This window comes from Fusarium redolens (assembly GCF_020744475.1).
Source record: "Fusarium redolens strain MPI-CAGE-AT-0023 chromosome Unknown BKA55scaffold_7, whole genome shotgun sequence".
NCBI lineage: Eukaryota > Fungi > Ascomycota > Sordariomycetes > Hypocreales > Nectriaceae > Fusarium > Fusarium redolens.
This window is the reverse complement of record NW_025763670.1, coordinates 1,810,580-1,826,077: the sequence shown is the minus strand read 5'-3', so window position 1 is coordinate 1,826,077 and position 15,498 is coordinate 1,810,580. Positions and strand designations below refer to the sequence as shown.

Sequence of the window (15,498 nt, the reverse complement as noted above, 5' to 3'; positions counted from 1 at the left end):
AGACGATATGTTGATGAAGGAAATGCCGCGTTTTCTCCAGTAAGTTCATGGGGTCAAAAGTATCCGCATGAAGCTGCTGATCGGTGATTGGCACCATTGGTTTGGCCGAGTTGAGGGTTGAGTCTGAGATGGTCGCGATGCAATAGGAGCTGGATTGCATGGCTCGAATTTCTGTCGCAATGACAGGTGGTGCTTATAGGCGGTCACTCTCGCAGGGTCCTGATACCTCAACCAGAGGTTCAAGGGGCGCGCTGCCCCTGGAGAACATACCACCTGATGGCTGTTGTGAAGGCTCATCATTGCGATTGTTATCGTTGGGTCGACGGGTGGCGGAAAGGAGATAGTGCATTTGCTTAGATGTAAGTTCCCTCTATGAGGAGGGTGAGGAAAATAGCGAGCGATGTCATTAATAGACACCAGATCTCCCTTGATAGCAACACTCAGCTCTTCAAGTTCATACGAGGCCGATAGTCTGATACGATTCGCTTTGTTGGGTAGATATTGAAGAGGCCAAGGCACAGAAGGAACGGGCCTCAAGAGCTCTTGGCCTCTTCAAGGTTTATCAACATGCCCGATAAGATACGGCTTCCACTCATCAGAACACAGAGGGGCCTTTGCTTGAGCCTCGTCTGGGGCCTCGCTCGGGCGTTGTCTTTTCTTGCTGTTGTTCCGCCTGGCGGGGGATACCCCAGGGTTGCCCTCGATGGATGCGACGACTTGGACAGCTCTGGGCAGGCTTGAACGAGACTGTAGAAACTTAGTAAAGGGTGGATAACTCAATCCCAATACCGTCTTTATGTCTAATGATTGCCTCGAGTTCGTTGGTGGGAATGGGTATGATCGGTCGGTCATCTATATTCAGAGGACGCTGGGGACGATGCTCCCCGCAAAGTATCATGTGAAAAAAAGAGCCTGAGAGACTGTTTCAAAACTCAAGTCCTCCCATAACCGTGCGCCCAAGCTGCGAGAGCGTCATACGACACCTGCGTGTTTCGCAAGTTGACGATGGCACTCAATCCTTCGCGAATGGCAAGGGGATGGTTATGTTCTTGAAGACTGCAGTGTATTCTTTTATCGTCGGCCGCCATTCGGGCTTCTCTGATTTGACATTGTGGTGTTGGGAATCTCGGTATTTATGACGGGAAAACGAGATGACAGAAACTGGGCGTCGGATGTTACCTCGGGTTATGCAAAAGAATGTCGGATTGACCCCACGAACGGATCTGAATGCCACTTTGCGAATGACGTGGAAATTTGTAACTAATCGTGGGAATTGGAGTCCGTCCAGTCGCCCTTCGACATGGCGATCGTGAGAATGTTGTTACCCACCATGAGGACACTGATCTCACCCCAAGGGATATTGATCGGCGTTTACTTGCTCTTCTCTCTTTCATCTCCCGTATTATCTCAGCGATGTATAGTTCAGTGTGCTGGATAAGATAGTGTGCAAGAGCTTGTCTGGATGTGAGAGACTTGAATAGTGTGCCCCTGTGCTTGAGAAGCGAGGCTCCATCGGGGAACTTAAATTCACCGAGATCCATGCCATTCTCATCTGTACGGTTGCTTGTATCTCCTCTCACTGTCCCGGGGATCAAACCAATGAACAAAAGGTCAGAGACCTCTATAGCACAACAGGCGTTGCTGGTTGTTGGAGGTGTCGACCTGGTCCAGCGCAACGGACTGAACTAGCTCTTTTGCAATTCAAAAGAACTCATAGCCTATCCAAACACACCTCGAGATCCATGCCATGGTCGTTGCTTGTGCAACACTTGAGCAGATCGGTGAGCTCCGGGTCGTCGGATGACAGCACGCCTACCCAGTCGTGCTTGACTAGGGCATAAATGTGATGTTCCTAGAAATCAGTGACTTCACAAGTTGTACAGCGCGTCGTTGTCTGGCATCCTCCTCCCATTGTAATACATATCTTCCACCAGCCACACTGCAAGTCGCCAACTGTAACAGATCATATAAATCTTCAAGTCCTGATGTAGATCGTGGTCTAGTCGCACTACAGAGGATCTCGAAGGTGGAAACTTCTTCATCAAGATGGAAGCTCGGTTCCCTTAGGAAGCTTATAGGGCGATGAAGGGGCCGTAAGACCTGTATATAGGGTCAGGCGGATCGCAAATGGGCTCCTGTTTCCGACTCGATGTAGTTTGTATTGAGACTGTTCACAGACTCGAAATGCGACAGCCCGAGGAGTGAAGTTGTACTGCAACTACAAGGATTGATCATGGTAGCACTTGTCCGTTATTGTCGTGCCCTGCCGTTGCCTAGATGCCACTACTGGCGCGGCAGCCAGCCCAATGTTTAACCTTATGGCCAGCAAGTACTTTCGTAGCTGATCTGCCCGGGCCTCGGCGAGCCGGACGTTGAATGGATGGATCGCTGTAGTCTCTCTCGCCTGGCCAGGCTCATCAATTGGGCTTGATGTAATCACTGGAGTAGCCCTCCCGTAGAAAGTTCAGAGATTCTTCAATAGGTCGTTGAAAGCGGCGGAGCATATGGGCCAGAGCCGCCTGGCTCCCCCCGCTGGCGAGTCAATACTGGACGTTGAGCAGCAAGGGCCTGAGGAGCAATTGCTGGAGGAGCGCGTATCTGGGCAAAGGCTTAGTGCAACATGTCAACAGCCTTGTCCTCAGCCTCGGCCAGCTCAAGCTTCTGCTGATCGACTGTGTTCATGTAGAGGCTGGCGCTATGCTGGGCGTTTCGTCGATGCTCTGGCTTGTAAGAGACTGGGAATGCTCGGGCGGAAATGAGCTTCGTACCATGCGAGCACGGTTGGAGAAACATCTCTCAGTAGGCTTCATTGTTGCTCCAGGACACTTGGGTCTTTCCCTGGCCTTCAGTCTGTTGTCACTGACTCTGAACCACTTGGTCCGTTATCAAGAGGCGAAGGCATCATGTAGTAGGCAGGACACCAAGAACGTTAACCTCGTTTGTACTACAAACAAGCTGTTCGTCTTGATTCTCCGCAAACTGACGAGGATGGTTCGCAATGAGGGGAAACGGGGGCTCCAAATCTCGGCACTGGATTGCATGGTTCGAATTTCTCCCCAGGTAGACCTGCTAGATGGCCAAGAGTACGATGTGCAGAGTCTTGGCCAAGTCCCAAGGATATGTAGAGAACATAAAGTTAACTGACCGAGCAATAGAATAGCCAACCTTGATAATCTGATTACAGATATGTTAGTGTCTGAGAAAATCGAACATGAAGTATTCATCAAGTCCCGTGGATATGTTTCGCCCGCGTCGTGATGTCCAGTATACATATACTAGATCTGGAATGTCTATGCTGCTGCCCGGGTACTGTCCACTCGTCCTCACCAATCCTTCTCATGACTCTGAGAGTGCGCTTGGTGACGTTCCATGACATACTGAGCTTTGTCAGGCACGGAGGCCATGGCATGCCTCATCTGTTCCAATATACCCATTGCCGCGGAAACCGTAAGATACGTGTGCCCGCCCGGAAGCGTAGCAGCAAGTGATAGTGCCCGGTGGGATAAGAAGGCTTGTTGCCAAGGGCACGCGTACACAGATAAGAGCAGGAGAGCAAGGTTGTCCTCGCCCAGCTGTCGAACTTGATGACATGTGCTTGCAAATTCCTTTGGCGCGTAAATGTATTACCGCATTGTTGACACTTGTGCTGTACCTTCTTATGGCATTTGGTGAGATGTTCAGATTGATCAGTGTAGAATTCGCTACATTCTTTGCACTGTTTACATTCGTTATGATGCACATACCGGATGCCTCCCTGCCACAGAGATCCCACTTCAACTCACCCGACAGCCTTGTCAAGCATACCAACATCACCAGAGATCCAAGCCCGGCCGTTGTTATTGCAACACCGTATTCCTACAAGTTTACTTCCCCTCAATTTAGGCAGCAGTCCCAAGATGCTTCCCGTTAATGCATCGTCATCTTTCGAAAAGCCGTGCTCTCCCGTCGACCTCTCTGGAAGCAAACAGCACGATCCCGAGACAGAAAACACATCTTCACATTCAGCAGACACTTGCAGTCCTTATATCACAGCGCCCTCATTAATGCACCTCTCCGTCCACCGGATACCTCCCCGCCACCGATATCCAGCTTCAACCCGCCGAACAACTTTACTGAGCAAAGATCAGGAATCCAGGCTTGGCCCGTCATTCCTGCAATTCTGTAACACCCTAAGTCTTTCCCCGTTACATCAAGTATCTATCAGACTGAAAACAAATCCCGTTAACGCTTTCACGCGGGCTCACCTTCCTCAAGGAGATCTTCTCCCGTCAAGGTCTCGGGAAGCAAACACGATCCCGCCTCAACTGCATAACTTACAATAATATCTCTCGCCGATGCATACTTGCTTTCAATCCGAGTACGCGCTGTTATTACTGATGCCGGATAATGATGTATTGTTCGGATGGAAGCCACCACGACAGGGATAATAGCTCTCACCAAGGCCGCATTGCAACTCAAGACGTTTGAACGTATGACTGAAACTGCGGCCTGGCGTATCGGATTACGCCCGTTTAAGCTGGTGGCGATATCACAAACAGTCAACCATTACCATTAATCAATTCACGGTACGGAAATGTTGTCAGCTTGTGCAACTACATGTAAGTCGCCACCATGAGCCTGAGGACTTCACATGTCTCAACTCGGCCTGTCAAGAGGCTGTCAGAGGTGGAGAGTAATATATGCATACTGATTGGATCGATGATTCTGTCAATAGCTTTGCATTGGTGGACCATTTCATGACTATGGGTGAGAAGGTTGAAGACAAGGCTTGAGTTATGAGATGTTGTCGTGATGAGACATTGCGTGTCCGAGCACGACTTCAAAGAAATGGTCTCGCCTCAAACCTCAGCGAGGTGCCAGAAATCTTAGTCTAGATAAATATAGTAAAATAAATCTTGAATTCTCCAACTATAGTGTCCATTATTTGTATCCCTGTTCCGGGTCTCCAGTATCTTTACTCCTACGGGCTTTGAGGCTTAGTTCAGGGTAACATTCACATCAATGTCACCAGGGCAAGTAAAGTGTGAGGCGAATTAGCTTCATTTCTAACCAAGCCAGGCCATGTATCAGCCTGCCTCATCTCTATCTGCTATGTCTCGTTCAGCCGAGTAACTAAGAAACCCGAGCGAGTGTGGTATCCCCAACGCCGATGATGATATGTAAGAAAAAGAAAAATACTGGGAGCCATCCCTTCCGATGCCATGCATGTCGCACTCCAAACGACGTACAATGATTTGGCCCTGAGGTCACAAGACCACACGGCAACAAAGCCAAGAACACACAGTCTATTATGCAAACTTGTCTTTCCACTGTGATCCAAAGTCCCTTACAGATGCCAGGAGCTAATAGTAAAAACAGAAAAACATCCACACTGCCCATCGCGCCGTTCATCCCGCATCCCGAATCGCCTGTCTGCGATCGAGGTAAATTTCGTATTTCGTAAGACATGTTTCGTTTCGTCAAGTGTATGAAACAATAGAACAACAAATAAATCAATGCCAAGGCTGAGATGGTAAAATAAAACCCGATATGGTGGAATACATGCGTCAAACGCCGTGAAATGAAGTCCGAGGACGATACATGGAGAGGTTGGCTTAGCTGTCTAGGCAGCATAGGCTTCGCGGTAAGCTGGGTACTCGCTAAATTGCACATCGCCGTAACTTGAAGTCTTAACCTTTCCGGGGTAGTTGGCGTAGCCAGCAGAGTAGGTAGCCTCGCGAGAGGGCATGGAAGGACGCTCAACAACGCGAACGCCGGGTTGGTTGGCGTAGTATGAGTAAGCCTCCTCAGCAGGAGTGGCGCGTGAGTATGAGTTCTGTAGTGTTGTGCGGCCATCATTAACTCGGTACTGCATCACATGTTCGCCACGCGACTCAGGAGAGCGATGCTTCTTGCTGCTGCGGTGAGATTTACGCTCCCGTTCCCGTCGGTAGCGATCATAATCATCCTCATCATCGCTCTCAGGGACCTGAGCTTGCATCCTTGTGCGGCCACGACCGCGGGGGTCTGGCTCGGGATACGCGCCACTGAAGGTTTGAGCTCGAGAGATGCCTGGTACGTGGCGACTGTAACCCTCATTGGGCATAGTATTCGTCCGTCTGGGAGGAGATGTGGTAGGTGCGCCAGTAGCTGTGGCTGACTTGTGCATATGAGGACGAGCGGTAGGAGGAGTGGCCTCGATAGGATCATCGACAACCTCAGGCTTGTAAGCCTTCTCGCCTGTGGATCCACGTCTGGGTTTGGCGGATGATCGGCGGGCATCGTCATCGTCAGCCGGAGCAGCGAAAGGAGAGCCGACTGGAGGAGGTGTAGGAGCGGGAGGTTGGACCATGTGTCGAGAAGCATATGATCCTTTACTTCTGGAGGCCTGGATGTAGTTGAGTGCAGCATTGGTCTTATCCTGGTATTCCACAGGAATGGGTGGCGGGTGCATTGAGCTTGTCGTGGGAGGTGCCTCCTCACGGTGTGATGATCGATCACGCTCGCGTCGCTCATCATGCTTCTTGCTGGACTTCTTCTTCTCGGACTTTGATGAGATGGGCTCACCATCGTAGGTCTCAATGTAAGGCTTCGTATGTCGCTTTTTCTCCTCAGTATCTCGCTTGCGAGACTTATCGCGGCTCTTCTTCTCGGCACGTCGGGCTTCCTTCTCAGCCTCCTTGTTCTCCTTCTCAGCACGGCGAATGGCTTCGTCTGCTCTTCTTCGTCGCTCACGCTCACGCTCCTTCTCTCGGAGTTCTCGGGCATACTCCTTCTCTCGCGCTCGTTCCAACTCTTTCTCCCTCTCCCTCTCTTCGCGCTTTGTGGTTTTATCTTGGTAAGACTTTTCCCTTCTCACAGTTCGGACTCCCTCAAAGATATCAGCTGCGCGAGGATGCTCATCCTCATAAGAACGCGAATATGAGGAATAGCCCCGGACGGGCGATGGTTGTCGGTCCGTCTTGTATGTGCGATCATTTGTGCGGATTTCGTATTTATATGTTGTAGATGTAGGTGTAGGTCGACTTGATGAGGGGCTCGCGGTGGCTGAAGCAGAAGGGCGACTTGCTGCGCTCGCAGCGGTCTTTGCCCGCATCTGCTCGCGAAGTTCTGCTAACCGGGCCTGGTCATCATAGCGTTTTCGCGCCTTTTCGTCGGCCAATAATTCGTAGGCAGTTTGAACCCTTTGAAACTCGTCCTGCTTCTGGGCCTTTAATGTTGGGTCTTGGACCTTATCGGGGTGGCACTTGAGAACGAGCTTTCGGTGCGCAGATCGAATCTCGGGTAGTTGCGCATCTTTGGCAACACCCAAGATTTCGTAAGGGTCAGGAGTTGATGTAGACATATTGGGCGGTTTGCTTTCGACCACTGGTTGGGCTGGAGTCGAGTATATAGATTAACAAATGGTAATCGTGAGGCTGTCTATTGCATCGATCCGAAGGTCGTCGGAAGAGCGAGGCTTTGGCGGATCTTGGTGAGGCTGTCAAGGGGTAAGGCAGGGCTGGGTGGCTGTATGTATATTAGGCCAAGTTGGGTATTCTCCGGATTGGTATTGTTGTCCAGCGATAGGAGGCGGACGCAGGATAGGTGGTCTGGGCGTTTGGGGGCGGTGTCTGCTGTATTTCTGAGTCTCGTCGCCAGAGCAAGGTGAGTGGGTGCTCGGATTTGCAGGGTACCGTAGAACCAGGCAGAAACTTGTACTCTATACTTGCAAGTGCAGTGCTGGATCAAACGAAAGACCAGAGTTGGCGGGCGAGGGGGAAAAAGAAAAGGAAGAATTTATTTACGTGAGCAGCCGGCTGCTGAACACGAGAGAAAGTGACGATGTGAATATTTGGTGGTGTTGTTTGGTTGTTCACGTCCACAGTGGAACAGAGGAACAATGCGGGAGAAGGAGACCAGCAGTCGTTGGGGTATTGACTATTGAAGAACAAGAGCCAGATGAGGTCACGGGCGAAAGCGTGGCTAGCGACAGGGGAGAGTGATTCGTTGGTACAAGGGTCGATAGTGAGAGACGGCGGACAGGGAGACTAGAGTCGACGATCAGACGCCAGGTAGTAGGGGGTCCACGACTCTGGCTTGCTGGAGGGTCGCCTTCTGGCTTTTGGGGGTGCCGGTCAGAGCGGTCCACCTGTGTCGTCTGGTGGTGCGTGGTTCTGAGCTGTTGCTAGTGGTCGCTGATGGTCCAAGGTGGTCCCCTGAGGGGTGCTGTAGAGTGTAAGCGGCCGTAGATGTGTAGGTACTTGTTGGTCCCTCTTTGAGATGGAGTCGGTCCCGTCGTGGTCTGGTCTCGCTGTAGTGGAGTTTGTGAGTCGTGACTTGGTTATGGGACTCGAAGAGTCACTTGGTCTGATGAATTTGACCGAAATACTCTGAATAACTTGGTTTTAAAAAGAGTCAATCAGGCAAGTTGGAGTCTACTAATCAAGACAAATGGATTGACTCGCGAGGCGTGTATTTGTAACGAGGTGGTTGGGTGTTTTCTCAGCTGTAACTGGAAGTACCTCTTCTGTGCCAAGAACTTCCTGCCTGAGGTTCTGGTTCGAGGGAAAAGGGTACGTATCTCTTGGTGGAGTGAGCAGAATCGGTTTGCAATAGAAGATTGGAAACAATTGGGTGAGGGGATTCCGTCCCTTGCTCCAAATGGCAAAGAATCAGGAACGTGGCGAATTGATTTTACTTTAATTCTGATTCTGAAGCCCGTAAAGAGACTTGAAAGAGACTTCACGACTTTAAAACTCGCCCCCTTAGCCTCCTTTCGAGACGCGGCGATGGCGATTTATCATGAGCTGACTAGCAGCTCCAAGTGAACTGACACGCCGGAGCGAGATGCTTGGTAAGGGATTTCTCTCTGCAATGCGGCGTCGGACGAATAGCGTAGCGTAACAGCGATGGAGAATGCTGCTAGAAAAGCCGGCAATGGAAGGGCATCGAATGCCTCTGAGAGTCCCGTCCAGCCAAGAGCAGACGGGAATTGCTGGCAGCCCGCACTTATACCGGGTTAGTGAGAGGTCCGCCGGCCGTTAGTGGTCAATTGTACGGCCTCCTAGGGCCTTTGCACTGAAATGGCTCGCTGGCAGACCTGATTCAATGACAAGTGGGCTTGTGGCGCTGTTTGCAAGAGGTACGCGGTCTTACGAGTCGAGACACGTCGAGGTACATGCGTCTTAGTGGCGAGGTCTACGGAGCTAAGTGTACCAGGTTTGGTGAGTCAGGTTATCGCTCAAGTACCGCTCTCACTGTTTCACTGCGCGAAATGGCTGAGAAAGCGGCCGCGGAGCGCGATGAATCAGTGTGAGCCGAATAACGAATAACGGATTGAGCATGATTATGATTATCTTTTCAAGGATGCAGGGTCAGATTCGGTGTCGGATTTTAGATCAATTACTGGATTTGAGTAATCTCCATGTCCGAAAGAATCTATCCGTAATTCCCCTTGAATAATCAGTCTTAGGAGAAGGCGATTCCGTAGTGGTGTACGAAAATTCGGTACCTGATTTTTCGGTTGCACAAAGCTTACAACCAAAGTACCTCTTTAATTGAAGTGGCTGGTAGTGGCGAGTAAGACCCTTCAATTGAATCTTTCTCTTGAGATCCAACATGAAAGCAACCTCGGGGCCCGCGGTAGCTCATGAAAGCTGATGAATTGCTTGTACGGACGTCGTAAGAATGAGCCACAATGTTCATGTATGATGAGGTGAGGCATCCGATGCTCCGGGTCTCACCAGATCATCCATCGTCAATTCAGGGTCCGAGTGGAGATGTCACAACAAAGTTCCCACGTTCCATTGATCAATCCGACGACTCCGTAAACTTTCTTTGTATGTAAGTATCAGCCCAGGAACATCCTGACAATGCAATCGGCCCAGCAAAAGCAACATCAGTTCCCATGATACGCCTCAGGCGTTCATCAACCCCCGTGATGGAACGGGTCCTCTAACTGCAGACCTGGCCTGGCATCACGGAGCCCGATCTGTAGCTGAGAGATGCCCAGCGGGAGAGATGGGAACGGAAGCGGGAGGGAGCGGGACGAAGCCAGAGGCGGTGAGGCTGATGACTGGCGCGTCTTCTCTAATTAAGCAACCAAAAGCTGTATCGAAGCCAGCTGAAAAACTTACACGAGGCGGTGCTGAGCGAGAACGATAGTTTCTATTTCAGCACTTGAAGCGAGGCTGAATATCTAATGATTGAAAATCGTCTCCATGAGACTAAGCAAAGTAGAGTAGAATACCCCGATGCTAAGGCAAACTCGACCCCAAAGTGAAGCTCCTAAAGCCTCTCTCAGATTGGATAACCAAAGTGCAAACATACATTGCCCAAACAACGACATATCACTTTTCAACAGTCGATAAGTTCTCTCGCCCCATCCCATTGGATCACCAACATCTATGGGCTGACTGGCTTGCTCCTCGTTGGGCTGAACACCGCTGAGGCCATCTGGGCATGAATTGCAAGACAGCATCATGCCTGCACCAAGAACGATGGCATGAAGTGCAAATGATTTCTCCCACCACGAGAACAAAATGTTAGATCGTCGATCAATTACTCGGTGTGTAGAGCTCTAGGGATCGACGTCTTGAGCTCTTAACAACTCTGGAGCTAAGAATAAGCCAAGCTCCCTAGCTATGCCCTGGTGATGTTCGGAGAATACATGCGGTCAATTGCTTCAAGAAACTTGCATGTAATCGCCATAGCGACCAAGCATCCCATGAGCTTTTTAGCTTGATGCTCAGCTCGCTTGATCAAACGATGCAGCTAGAAGCTCCAGCAAGGTACGCATACCATCTCCACGACGGGTTTGTTACTCTGGTAGCGCGCGATTCTATTCATCGGTCTAGTGAAATAGGCGACCTGCTGCAGCAGATATCCCTGAATAGAGACCCCTTGTGGTGCCGGATAGTGATAGTGGGCGCAGACCATGGCATCACGAGGCCTGCATTTCCAAGTTGCACGACGTCTCTAGAGTCTCGCTTCACCCCCTGCAGCCCGCTCTCTGTGGATACAGAATCTCGTTGCTATGGCTTTTTGATCAATGTCCTGGAGACTCATGATAATAAACAATAATGAGTTAGAGAATGAGATATTCGGTGAAGGGTTAAGAGACACTGAGAGAGATGCCTCCACAGTTAAGATACCCCCACGATGAGCAAACCACGGGTGAAGTACATGTGGAGTGATAGCTTCATGAGCAGTATCATGATTCGGATGCTACACCAGCCAGACACACGAGCATTCCTGCAGAAGGCTTCTCTATGGTCTCCTCATCCGATAGGAGATGGACCTGCAGAGAGGTAGTGGGCACAAGCTGACAAAGACCAATTAACCAGTGAAGAAATGTCCAAAGATGGTGGTGAGGGGCATTCTGTTTCTCTGCATGACACCATCCAAGGAAAGACTCGAGTCCTACGGTGCTGCAGAATCCATCACATCCGCCTATTTTTTCCCACTCATAAGCGCCTGTGTGACGAGCTGTGATGAGTGAACGAACCACACATCACCTTCTTTTCACTACAAAAGTTAATGATATTCTTTCCATTCCCGATGAACGATGAAATAGTCAGATGCTCCCCAGATCAGAGACTCGTGGTCATCAGTCATGGCCCAGAGCCGTTGGGCTGAACAAGGACAGAAAAGAAGGCCTGATGTCTAGCACGTGATTGGACAGTTCTCCCCATCTCGGGAGAGGGCGGGGCCGCCAACGGGCTCTTCATCTGATCACATCTCTGTGATATGCCGACCAATCAAGATAAGCATCTCTGTCTCTAAATGAGGGCTTTTTCCAAATGGATTGTTCAGCTCTAGGCTAAATCACACATTCCACCATATGTCAGTAAGATCAAAGATCAGCTCAGCACGCGTAATACTCTCCAGGTCTCCGTATCTGGTCAGGTTACAGCCGGGCATCTGAACAAACAGAAGACCAACCTGGGGAAGACAAGCCCAACCAACGGCCACCGCCAGAGCGAGCGAAACCAAGGGAAGATCATCGACAGTTTTGTCTAGGGGGTTGCTTCCTAACTGAGTAAGGAGCGTGGAAGGGGCACGTCTCTGATAGGTATAGCAGACGGCAACAATTGATAAAAGACCCTCCTCACGAGAGCTATCTAGCCATCTCGAGGCAAGGCCGGTGCTTGAATCTGATCGCAGCATGTGGCTTTGAGGATCACAGGCCTGGGCTTCTGGGCTTATCCCTGAGGAGAAGCGCCAAAGTACCTCTTTGTTGCTGCTTACTGCGTAGAGCTACAAGCTGAATGGGGGATGAAATGTGAGTGGCAGCAAGGTTCTAGAAGAGTTCTGCCTCTGAAGCTTCAGACAATACAAACATTGAATTCCTGTTCAACGACAGTCATTGCGAGACACGCCGTCGTTCTCGTCTCTCAAGCGCAATGACATACAAGACGTACCACGATCATACGGTTGACGTTAGGGGCAGAAATTCTAAGTGTGTGGCCCGGCACGAGTTCCTTGACGTTGTTCGGTAGCTTGCGATGGAGGGCCACGCACCACGTGGGTGTGTTCTTTACCAGACGTCAAATTCTTGGATCCGGCTTTTTTTGTACTGTCAAGATCAAGTTTACAAGTTTTGGAAAGACAAAGCTGGATCATTGACGATATCCACCATGTGAGCCCAAGAATGTTCTATAGGTATTTGTGTAAACTTGATCCATCTGGCACCAACTCTACAGCTCGATCGATACCGATACCCTTTGACGATCCCGCGATTGGCGATGTCATGACCCCTCACACGCGTCTAGTTAATGACCTCCCAACTCCAGGGAACATCCCGCCAGCACCTGCGTCGGTCAAATGCCTCACGAGCCTGTACCTGGAAAGATCATCGTCTGCCATGTTTTAATTCTTTTGCTTCTTCCCGAGCGGTAAACGCGGGGTTGAACTACCGTACCTGATCTAGTCTTGTAAATTTATCAGGCTCAGGCTCAAAAGAGACAAGAATCCTTGGCTTCGCCGCTCCCAAGATAGAAAAAACACGGGGCAACTAAGCCACGCTATTGGGCTGAGGGTATCACGACGAAGACTGGCGGTGAGCAGGAATGAAAGTGAGGATATGGCGCCCCTCTTGGCGGAGCCCTGTTGGCTCCCCGCAGGATCAGGGCTCAATTGGTTTGTTTGTTTGGATTGGATCCCTCTTTTGATTCTGTAACTCGGACGACCATAGATGAGCAAGGAGAGGTTTTGGTTGATGTCAATGCTATAGGCACGTGGAGGATTATCATCGGATTAGTCTGGTTTCATCTCTCAAGGGATGAGATTTCTTTGTCTCCTTGGCGTCTCAATGGGAGGGGAATGGCTTCACCGTAAGAACGAGTAGATGCCGGCTACAGTATTGGTGGGAAAAGGATGTGACTATCTCATGCGACTGATCCTCCCCTGATCTAGATGGCTTGATACTCGAAGTCTGACGAGAGTTGATCGTGGGCTCTGGTCTAGGTCTAGGGTAGCTATCCAAAGGACGTCACCCCAAAGAAACGACGCGACATTGTAGTACATTGATGAGAACAAGGTTTCAATTCAATTGAAGGTTTAATTAGCTCTCACTCCTCTGCCCCTCGAATGATCATTGGTACCACGTTCATGTACTACGACTGCATTACAGTTCATCCGTTGGATCCGACTACGACTCGAAGCTACCCAATGTTGGTTCACGACGAATACCACTACATCGATCCATCGCATACCGATCCAGCATAATGCAGAAGGTGCGTCACAGCGTAGCAAACATATCAGTAGCTCACAACCATCTGTAAACTTATCAAGAAGCTCTCGCTTCGTCTTTGTTTGAGGCCATCTCTCTCTTCCCAACGTGGTTCGTTGGGCACCAACACGAGCATGAGACCATGAGTCTAGGGTAAGCCAAGAGCGAATCACGGGCCTTCGGTATTGCCCTCGTCCTCCCAGATGGGGAGATCTAGGTCTACTACGATGGGCTTGTTGAACTGTTTCCCTCCTATGTGGGGATATCGACTCTTCATAATCGCTGCGTTCACCACACACGTCTCTCGACGACCCATCCTCCCAGCGAGAGCTGCCTGGTCGCTTCGTGGTGAGCCGGGATCCCCTCCCAATCCGATAGTACCATGAGAGGCGTGTACATCAGCAGGGCCAGATCCAAAGGTGTATGGAGAACTTCCTGCTGAGTCAACAGAATGAGGAAGGTCCGTTACGTCACGGGCTCCTATACTTGATCCATATCGACCTGGATGGGAGCCATCGTTGGCAAGAGTTGGAGCCTTCTTCCCAGTCAGATCTATGAGGCAGGTTTTGTTATTGCCTTTGCCTGGATCTTCCCAGCGCACGACACTCTCTTCTTGATAGGCGACATTCCCACAACTGAGATCCCATATCACTCTCTCAGCACCTCTTCCGTCATGAATGTGGCCACAGACAGCAAGCTGTGGTCTCACTCGCCAAAGCGCCTGCCGAAGAGCTTCGCAGCCAGTAGCTCGACGTTCATCCGTCTCATCGCAATGCGTCCTTGGAGGCGTGTGTGTCACCACAATATCCGCATCAAGTGGTATAGACTGCCAAAGCGGCGTCAGATCTGACCAATTGCTGGGATTTTGAGGAGCATCATAGTAAAACGCCCATAACCCGAAACGTGGAGAGTACGGCGATCCAAAGACCTTGAACTGGGTACGCGGCCCCGAAGGAGATTTGAGGTGGACGGTAGCTGATTCGTGAGAGAGGTACGTTATCGAAGGCGAAGACGTGAACAATCGTAGACACTCGTCATGGGACTGTGGGTTCTTGTTGTGGAAGTACAGGCCATGCTCAGCGTAGAACTTTGGATCCAGAGTGAGGTCATGATTTCCTGATGGTTACAGAGTTAGAGGCTGCTATACTTTCCCATGAGGAGGCATACCAGCGATAACGATTTTGGCCTCAAAGTCCTGCTTCTCCAACCAAGCGACCGTCTTGGCAAGCTGAAAAAGATCAGCTTCAACCTTTTGTACGACCATTGGGAGCATATGGGCCATAACTACAGACCTCTGCGTGACTCCCCTGGTTGGTCAAATCTCCAGCGTGAATGAGAACATCACCCTTTGGGAGCTTGACCTGGCAATTGTGGGTATCTGATATACACACAATTCTTGTCCTTCTCCTCATGACAGCTGCCATGGCGTCGACGGAAGTGGAAATCGTTTACTCCAACGTTGAATTGAACCCAAGAATTTGGTTGACTTTGTCTAAATTCAGGAGCCGAAAGTGTAATCGCTAGCGTTTGTGAGGAATGAGTTTTGATGGATACCATCAGCCATGCGATTGCGGAGTTGTCTAAGACACTTCTTGGGCTTTTCAGAAAATGGAAGACAAGCTCATGTCAAGTGGTTGAGATTCTGACTGCAGGGGAGATTAGTGCAGTTCTGAGACGGGAGTGTCCGTCCAAAGCACGTTTTGAAGTTTCTTTGTCGTTCCTGAACTGAATGAGGTTCAACGTCTCGTCTCGCTTGTGCCGGGAATGCGAGGATGATGTGCAGGCTGCAGTGCAGATGGTGGATC

The 15,498-nt window shown here is 50.3% G+C and overlaps 3 protein-coding genes across 3 annotated transcripts; all 3 read right to left on the bottom strand.

The window, feature by feature from the left end:
- Positions 1 to 2,610: 2,610 nt before the first annotated feature.
- Positions 2,611 to 3,243, bottom strand: BKA55DRAFT_737821 (uncharacterized protein). Its single transcript, XM_046201374.1, has 2 exons — positions 2,769 to 3,243; positions 2,611 to 2,718 (listed from the first exon to the last, which is right to left on the bottom strand). The coding sequence occupies exon 1, from the start codon at positions 3,222 to 3,224 to the stop codon at positions 2,886 to 2,888; it is 339 nt and encodes a 112-aa protein (XP_046050334.1). The 5' UTR covers positions 3,225 to 3,243; the 3' UTR covers positions 2,611 to 2,718; positions 2,769 to 2,885.
- A 2,359-nt stretch (positions 3,244 to 5,602) lies between these two features.
- BKA55DRAFT_689589 (uncharacterized protein) lies at positions 5,603 to 7,324 on the bottom strand (the record flags this gene model as incomplete). The annotated part of the gene is made up of 1 exon (XM_046199371.1): positions 5,603 to 7,324. One exon carries the CDS (start codon positions 7,322 to 7,324, stop codon positions 5,603 to 5,605), a length of 1,722 nt encoding a protein of 573 aa, XP_046050333.1.
- A 6,187-nt stretch (positions 7,325 to 13,511) lies between these two features.
- BKA55DRAFT_353222 (Metallo-dependent phosphatase-like protein) lies at positions 13,512 to 15,404 on the bottom strand. The gene is made up of 4 exons (XM_046185807.1): positions 15,391 to 15,404; positions 14,986 to 15,339; positions 14,861 to 14,921; positions 13,512 to 14,809 (listed from the first exon to the last, which is right to left on the bottom strand). The coding sequence occupies exons 2-4, from the start codon at positions 15,115 to 15,117 to the stop codon at positions 13,863 to 13,865; spliced, it is 1,140 nt and encodes a 379-aa protein (XP_046050332.1). The 5' UTR covers positions 15,118 to 15,339; positions 15,391 to 15,404; the 3' UTR covers positions 13,512 to 13,862.
- Between the last annotated feature and the right edge of the window lie 94 nt (positions 15,405 to 15,498).

What these genes read in the sequence shown, in the direction of transcription:
- BKA55DRAFT_737821 (XM_046201374.1), bottom strand. Translation starts at nt 3,224, where the DNA reads ATGAATACTTCATGTTCGATTTTCTCAGACACTAACATATCTGTAATC.
- BKA55DRAFT_353222 (XM_046185807.1), bottom strand. Translation starts at nt 15,117, where the DNA reads ATGGCAGCTGTCATGAGGAGAAGGACAAGAATTGTGTGTATATCAGAT. An exon ending in ACCAGGGGAGTCACGCAGAG is followed by an intron (nt 14,922 to 14,985) that starts GTCTGTAGTTAT and finishes GATCTTTTTCAG; the next exon opens with CTTGCCAAGACGGTCGCTTG. An exon ending in GGCCAAAATCGTTATCGCTG is followed by an intron (nt 14,810 to 14,860) that starts GTATGCCTCCTC and finishes TGTAACCATCAG; the next exon opens with GAAATCATGACCTCACTCTG.